Source organism: Scyliorhinus torazame, chromosome 9 (assembly GCF_047496885.1).
Source record: "Scyliorhinus torazame isolate Kashiwa2021f chromosome 9, sScyTor2.1, whole genome shotgun sequence".
Taxonomy (NCBI): domain Eukaryota; kingdom Metazoa; phylum Chordata; class Chondrichthyes; order Carcharhiniformes; family Scyliorhinidae; genus Scyliorhinus; species Scyliorhinus torazame.
The window spans coordinates 135,505,557-135,514,461 of NC_092715.1; the positions used below are offsets into that span (position 1 = coordinate 135,505,557).

General features: G+C 43.2%; 1 protein-coding gene across 1 annotated transcript in view; it reads left to right on the forward strand.

The window, feature by feature from the left end:
• prdm6 (PR domain containing 6) overlaps positions 1–1,488 on the forward strand; it is a 397,085-nt gene extending 395,597 nt beyond the window's left edge. The window contains exon 8 of the mRNA XM_072516543.1: positions 841–1,488. Coding sequence (XP_072372644.1) covers positions 841–955 — 115 coding nt within the window. The 3' untranslated portion in view covers positions 956–1,488. The remainder of the gene's footprint in view (positions 1–840) is intronic.
• Positions 1,489–8,905: the final 7,417 nt, after the last annotated feature.

Genomic DNA, 8,905 nt, shown 5'->3' on the forward strand with positions numbered 1-8,905 from the left:
GACTAACTAATATTCTGTTCTCTTATTTTGGGCACAAACCTTTTGACCTGTGCTGTAAGTCAATTAGATGCACCTTTTTAAAATATCAGCAAACCCCGGCCAACTCCAACATTTGCTCACCCTCTTATCTGCTTTTACAATGATAGAATATAAGAATTAGACATTTATTAAATATATGTATAGAAACAACAGCTGCCATTCAAACGCTGCCACATAGGAGCTCTTTAAAAAGGACAATCTTTGAAAAAAGAATTTTATTGGCAGTTTACAGCCAACGATACAATGATCTGAAAACCTGAGATTAAATGGCACTTTTAAACAATGAAGGATTTTTGAATGCCGTAGAAATGTAGCTGGGCTTCTGATATCAGAAGCATCATTCTATATTTAAGCACTGGGACTATTTTGCTGAGTCTGATGTGCCATTTCCAGCTCCTTCCATGTGATTTTGAATTACTGAAAGGTGAGATTTAGTCTGTCATCAATTTCTCCTAGGAGTCTTGAGCATCCGACAGGCCTGCTCCTTTGATGGCATGCTCCTGAAAATCTCTTTTTGTTCTTTATCTATTTGAACTGACAGTGATCAGGGCCATAACAGGACAGGCATCTCTTGAGAAATCACCTTCCTCCCTGTTTATTGACAGATTCCTCTGTTCTGAATCAAGCAGACCTTGTCCCATCACTTGCATCAAGGCTGGGGAGTAGCCACCAATTAGACCCTGGGAGCCTTGTAAAATCTGCAGCCACTTTTAAGTGTCCGTTCAGATTAGTTGGGATGAGAATATGCCCGTCACCTTTTACATGCAGCTCCCTGTCTCAATTTTATCATTGCCTCCACAGGTGCGAGAAGTGCGATCGGAGCTTCACACAAGCCACGCAGCTGAGTCGACACCAGCGGATGCCCAATGAGTGCAAGCCAATAACAGAGAGCACAGAATCAATTGAAGTGGATTAACTGATTGACTGGCTGGAATTAAACTGCAAGGAAAGTCATGATTAAATGTCATGGACACTTAAGCAAAACCAAAGATTTCCTCTGAGCAACTTTCAATCAGTCCCAGAAAACCAAAAGCAGTAATAAAATAAGTAAGATGTTTAAAGATATTGATCTTGGCATGGGCGAGAGAAAAAGAGACCAGAAAAAAAGATTATTTATTTATGATTAGAGATACGACTCATTTCAGTGGACAACATCAAAAGAACAGGAAACTTGCATAGATTCTTATGCCCAGAATATAATACATTTCTAAGAACCTTTTAATTGTTATTTAATACCAAAGCTAGAAAAAAATATTAATTAGTGGGTTCAGCAACCCACAGTTGTGACTGAGAATGCACATTGTTTTATTGCACCTTTTTAAGCATGACTTGAGGGACAAGGTTCCTTTCTCCTTTTTTTCCAGTGGTAATGTCTACATGGTAACATGAAAAGCAAAACTTTGCATTTTGAATTAAAGAGTCCCAAAATCATTGTAAAATACAAGCAAAGGTATGTTCAGTATCTTTTCCTTGTCCAATTAGGGATCTCTGCACTGTTCAGCACTATGGACCTTTCAAAAGCAGAACCATTTTCCTATTTTGCTAATCAGAGTGTAAAACCGCATCAAAGCAACATTAACTGAAAATATATTGCTGCAGGACTGCTGCCAACCTGTCTGCCAACAGAACCACTATATCAGAGGCACATAAGTAAGTTGGAACAAACATTTGGCCATAAATTCTCTGACAGAATAATAATTCAGCTTGTGTTTGGCCTAAGGGTGAAATGCTTCTTTTGATTACATTATCCTGCATGATTAATTCTTCTAAACACATCAGTTACTTTTGAGCACTAAAATTAATGTTAAAGACAAAAGAAAATGTGTTCAACACTTGTTAAACTAGCAACTCGGTACCAGTACACCCGAGACGCAGAGTAAAGACAACAACACACTTGTGGTATAACAGGTTCCTCTCACACACCTCAAGCAAGAGGGCCTGTCTCCACTTTCATGCTGTGTGAGCTCTATTACAACAGCTGAAATCGACTGAAAGTGAATGAAGTTTGGTCAATGCTGTGACTGGTATGAGTCTGCCCCCAGTACTGAAGTTGGTACTTGTGTGGCTGGAACAAGTGAGCCCACACACACTGATCATCCTGGTATATCTGTAACTCAAAGAATGCAAAGAAGCTTCATGATTTTGTCACTTCATTCAAATGGCATTGGTGTTCTTGTCCTTCTCCAGCAGCACAACAGCAGATCAAAAAGAATTGTCTAGCTTATTGAGCAATATTATAAAAATATATGATGAATGCACAGAACAAATATTGTTTATCCATTAATACTGTTCACCATTTCCTTCACACACAACTTTTCATTGATTATATTACCACAATGAACCATAGAGAAAAACACATTTAGTTTTTATATATATATGTATATATACGTATATACAGATATAAAAAAACAAAATACATACTCTTATATACTGCATTTTTACATTTCTGTTTACCTCTGGCCACAATGAGGGACGAATATTTAACTCATCAGCTGGAAAAAAAAAATGCTTAATGACAGGAAATTTCCCAAAATAAGAAACTATGGTTATTTATATTCAGAATACGGTTTCCTAAAGTTACTAGCACCCTGAACCACCACTGCACTGGCCAAAGGATAGATTTTCAGAAGACAACTTTGTTCTGCAGGACTGTTGAACAGTATGGTATTACCACACTGGAAGAAAAACTAGGGGGCTTTTTAAATCACAAAGCAATGTCATTGTGTCAATGCCCTTTGATGGCTGCCATGATATTCCTACACTACTTTTTATTTTAGTTTGCTTCAAATGAACCAAGAAATGCTTTTGACAGTCCAACTTTACGTTACTCAATTTGAAACACTTTGAATTTTGACAGAAGATTTTCTGTAAGGAGTAGCTAAAGGAACAAGATAGGAGGAATTTGAGCATTCAGCATAAACACACAAACACAATGGGTATGATTTAACACCCAAAAAACAGACCTTTGGGCAGGTCTAGTGAGGTGTTTCTCAGGAGAGACCCTACTATCAAACAGGACTCGTTTTTTTGTTTGGCCTCAGTCGGCAAAGGCTCCGACAAGGCCACACTTACCTGATTTCCTGCAGTGATGAGCTCACAGGAAGAGATCAGGGCACCATTTTTAAATGCTGTCCCAATTTCTTGACCCCCCCCCTTGGACTCACCACCATGGCCTCTGGACTCCCCAGCGCCCCAACTTATCTCTTAGGGGATCCTCAAACCCCATCTCACTCCACCTCTTAAGGGCAAAGCACCTGGCCCGATCCCCGGCATGGGGAACCTGGCACCCAGGCACCTTGGTATTGTCAGCCATGCACTCTGGCACTGCCACCCCAAGGTGACAGTGCCAAGGCACCAGGCTGGCAGTGCCATGGTGCCCATGGGCCAGTGGAAGTGCCAGGGTACAATACTGCCCAGAGCCCAACCACCGGGGGCCTTTGATGGCCTGGGAGACACCCCCAGGTGCCGTTAGGCCTGCTCCATGTATGTGTGGACTAGTACTAAATGGTGCCATGATGAGGTCTCCCAGGCACACGTGTTCGATCCCAGGCCTCGGAAGATGCCAAAATATTGAAATTAACCTAATGGCTCACTTAAATATATAAATCTGGATCTTGCCCTTGTTGGTTGTAACATCTTGCGAGGTCTCGTTATATCTCGTGAGGCGTTCGGAACTTCACAATTCCTGTGACAGGCCTCTCGCAAGATATAACGACCTTATCGTATCACCCAGTCGGTGTAGGGGCAAGGCCGTTAAACCTGGCAAGAGGCCTCTCGCCAGATTTGTGACGCTCAAAACATCCATTGGATCTCGCCCTCACTTAGGCCCCATTAGGCTCATTTCAATATGCGTTCGCTGGATTCTCCCGGTGCCCGGGACCCAACGCCTGCGCCTGTGGGACCCCATCAGGGCTCTGTTTAGTACTGGTCCATACAAATGTGGACCAGTCATATTGGCACCTCGGCAGTCTCCCAAGGTATTTGAGACCCTCGGGTGGTCGAGGACAGGGCAGGGTGGCACCCTGGCTCTCCCACTGACACTCAGGCAGCCTGGCACCCTGGTACTGCTACCCTTGGGACTGCCAGGGATCAGGTCCAGGGAGAGTCTTACGAGGTGGAGGAGAGGGTGAGGAGGTGCCTGGGGGCCTCCCCAAGGTTGTAGGAAGAGAGGGGGGGTTGAAAATGACGGGGGCCTGAAAGAGGATGGGGGGATCGGAGAAGCCTTTCCTTCTAAGGGCGGCCTTGGGGAGAGAAGCTCCCTGAGGCCAAAAGAAAAGGTAAAGTGCCATTGAATAGAAGGGCAGTGTCAAGAAACACCCTGCTAAACGCGCCCAAAACCGGACATAGAAATTGTTTGGTTGGATCGCGTCCAGCATATGGCACATCCTTACTACATTATATCCATCATGAAAATGATCAAAGTTAAACCTTTATACTTTTCTTTTCTGAAAATATTTCTCTTTTACATTTTTCTGTTGACCGGAATTATGAACTATCTTGTATGATGCTATTTTTTTTCATTGTGCTTTTCATGTCAAGACGCCTTTTTAATGAGTTGATTAGTGCCAGGAATTAATAACTATACTGATTATTCAATCAGAATTTTAGATGCGACTCAGCCAGCCATTAACAATTGATCATAGTCCTATAGTCCCGCAGTCACAATGTACCACTTACAGTACCACCGAGTGAATGATTCAAAAGTTAACAATAGAGCTAGTTTGGCATGATGGTTTTCATATGTGAGACTGTTATAAATTTTAAAAGCGCAAAATAAAATTTGTAATGTGTGAAAAATACAATGTTTAGCACACCATAAAATCAACACTTTACTCAATAGACAGTTATTTTTACTCATATGTAACCTGTGACCAAAATCTCTGCCCCTACACCTCCACCTTCCCCTCCCCCAAGGGCCGTACACCATTAGGTCTTGGACATTAACCGTTAATTGTGGGCTTGATAATGGAAGAGTTACCAATGACCAATCCAGATATAATTAAAACAGTGGCATAAAGTTCATATATTATTTCGATAAATTGCACAAAGAATGCATCTTGTCACTGACTGCTACATTAGATGGGCAACAAGTATAATTATGGACTAAACTTGGCTCAGTTGTTTTTAATTAATTTTTATTCATCTATTGCATTCCCCGAGTAAAATTTTATTACCACATTTTCCTGAACATTTTCTGTTGGACTATAAGGAGGGCGCTTTTTTACACTGTTGAGCAACTACGGCCAGAATGAATTCTACTCATTGCTTTTAACGTAGTTCCCTAAGGACATAATACCACGGGGGGGGAAAAAACAACACACTGAAATAAAGTGCAGTTTGTTTTAAAAGGACTTGTACCATGTACATATGTTTTAATATGCCATTCGATAGAAGGGGTAAATGAATAAAAAGAAAGCTAAATTTAATATTTACTCATGGACTAAACATTACCATTTCATAGCTGAATACTTAAAAAAAAATTTTGGTACAACCTCTGTCCAAATAAGACAAAAGCATTGAGTGATTTCAAGATGGCCGCACCAATTCTGGACACCTGGGCCGGGATTCTCTGACCTGGGTTCGCCCCGCCACCGCTGCCAGCAAGAACGGAGAAGTGCTTAACCAAAACTCCATTCACATACTGCGGGACCGGAGAATCCCTCCGGTGTGAATGGACCGAGAATTCCGGCCATTGTGTGGACTCAGTGACATCAACAGCTTTATAAGCAAACCAAAAGGAGATTTTTCTATTACTGCCATAAAAACTAATTGCTTTAACTCTTCACTACTGGCAGCCCTGTGGCTTTGATTGAGATGCGTAAGCCAAGTGGAGAAGCTGCCGAGTGGAAGAAACCTTTTAATGGCGCTGAGAATGATAACTCTCTAGAGGCCACTGAGAGTGACTGTGATTTATTGTCAATAAATACTTCCTTTACAAATAGTTGCCCTCTTTTGTTGTCTTTCTACTTTATTATGCACAATAATAACTACAGAAAAAAGTGCATTCATCCCCAAAATTTTAATAATAAATTCTAATTAACACAGAACCTCATATAACTATTTTAAAACTGTTGTAGCACCAAATGATCTTTTTACATATTAGTTCTACTTTAATTATATTTTAATTATTATATTGAAGTTTCTCAATGTAAGTGGTTAAAAGACTGAGACACAAATGATATTCATTTACATATTGCGTTTGAATATGATTGTAGTATATTAGCCAGCATTTTAAAAATAATACACCAAAAATAGCTATACTTAATATTTTACATAGCAATAATAGAAAATAATATGACCACATACTCCTCTTTTATATTTTTCTTTGTTGATGAATATAATCATGGTACTCAGTCAAAAACATATTTTAAAATTATTTATGAAATCAAAGAATATAGGTGAAAAGTCTTTTATGATTGACATCAGTTCGCTGAAATGCAATATTCTTATTTCATATTGTTGCTTTTATGAGCTGTGCATTCATTTTATTTTACAAGATCAGTTCTAACATTCTGTACAGAACTGTGTAAACATTTTCTGATTGCGAAAGAGACACTAACTGGAAATCTCTAGATTTATTGACTAATCATGAAACAATATTTTGAATTAAATAGGACAATGTTCCTGGCTAAAGTGACTGTCAAAAATACAGTTATTTATTGTACCACACAGACACACTGTTTCTAATGGAATATCTTCAGGGTTTTCCATTCACAATACCACACTGACAGTGACATTCTTTGCGTGTGAGAGACTGGGGGCATGATTCTCCCGAACCGCGACAAAGTACTCCCTCCAGCAGGAAAACCAATGTGACTCTTGCCAGCGCTGTGAGCAGTGTTGACAAGCCATTTAATGGCACTTGGAAAACCCTTCGCATAAATCGTCTTTGCCATGCCATTCAATGGTTCACTGGGGTTCGCGCTGCAACTGAGAGGGGTAGGACCTAATCTCTCGTACAGGTCCTTCACCTCTGAGATCGGAGTGCCATTTTTAAAGGGTGCTCTGATCGCATTTAGTTGCTGCAGCAGCCCCCCTACCCCAGATCGCAGAGCACCATCCCACCCTAATTGTTGGCCAGACCTCACTTCAGAATCCCCCTTCAGCCTCCCCAGGCCTCCATTCAGCCTCCCTCATCCCCCAACCCCTCCTTATCCCCCCCACGTCACTCCCCGATTCCTCCCCCCTTCAGGCCCCACCCCTCGGCAGTTCCAACATGGCACTTTGCAGTCTGAGGGGTGGCAAGGTAGTAGGTACCCTCCCCAAAATAGCTGCCAGGGTGCAGAGGGGGGACCCTCCTGGGAACTGGGGGGTCGGGAGGCTTGTGCTGGGCTGGAGGTACTCAAGTCAGGGGTCTTCCGTCGGATGGGGCTCCTTTGGTTGTTCTTCCCATCCGCAGTCTTTAAAACCACTCAACAGTCAGTATGTTAAAGGTAAAGTTTTCCCATAATAAAGCAAAAATGTTCTCACCTGTGTCCCTATACCATTTAGACAGTCAATCTTTATCTAATAAATACACATCCTAATAATAGTGAAAATGCTCTCATCTGCATCCCTCAACCTTTTAAATAGCAAGTCAGTATGCAAGAAATAAGGTTTTCTCGTAATAAAGTTATCCCTTCTGCACCCTAAACCCTTTAAAAAGTCTGGCATTATGCCACGTTTAAAGGTCTGTAGATAAAAGTGAAAGTTGTGCCTTGAAATAGCTCTATTTGCATGGTCCGGCCAGGTCAAGGTTAGCACTGCTGCCTCACAGCGCCAGTGACCCAAGTTCGATTTTGGCCTTTGGTGACTCTCTGTGTAGAGCTTGCACATTATACCCGTGTCTGTGTGGGTTTCCTCCGGGTGCTCTGGTTTCCTCCCACAATCCAAAGATTTGCAGGTTAGGTGGATTAACCATTCCACATTGCCCTTAGTATCCAAAGATGTGCAGGTTAGGTGGATTGGCCATGTTCAGTGCACGGAGTCATGGGGATAGAGCGGGGGAGTGAGTCTAGGTAAAGTGCTCTTTCGGAGGGTTGGTGCAGACTAGATGGGCTGTAGGGATTCTATAGGGTTCTATTCTCTGGCTGGCGGGGCGAACATGGAAACCATTTGCCGCCATGCGCGAATCCCTGTTGCAGGATTCTACGCCCGATCGGGATTTCTGATCCGAGCGGGGAGGACAGAGAATCCCAGCCTGGAAGCCATTTTACCCATCATTGATTAGGCAGCAATCCAGCAGAGCAGATCACCTGCTAGATTCTGGTCACTTTTCATCCTATTGATTTTATTGGGAAGAAAACTCAGCTAAGTTCTGCAATATGTGGCTGAATTGCTCCATCAGATTACTGTCCAAGCGGTGAAAGTGGAAAATGACTCCCACTGAAAATGTTTGGTCAAATGTATTCAGTGTCTGTTAATGAGGGAACTCCCTGGTTGACCACTGGCAAATCTGACAATGGCTCCCACCTCTCATGATATTAGGAACAGTGGGCGTCATTCTCCGACCCCCCGCTGGGTCGGAGAATGGCCGTTGGCCGCCGTGACTCCTGCCCCCGCCGAAGTCTCCGCTCCCGGAGATTGGGCGGGGGCGGGAATCGGGCAGCGCCGGTTGGCGGGACCCCCCGCTGGATTCTCCGGCCCGGATGGGCCGAAGTCCTGCCCAGGAATTGCCTGTCCCGCCGACGTAAATCAAACTTGGTATTTACCGGCGGGACCAGGCGGCTCTGCCATACGATCTGACCCCGGGGGGTGCCCCCACGGTGGCCTGGCCCGCGATCGGGGCCCACCGATCCGCGGGCGGGCCTGTGCCGTGGGGGCACTCTTTCCCTTCCGCCTCCGCTATGGCCTCCACCATGGCGGAGGCAGAAGAGACTCTCCCCAC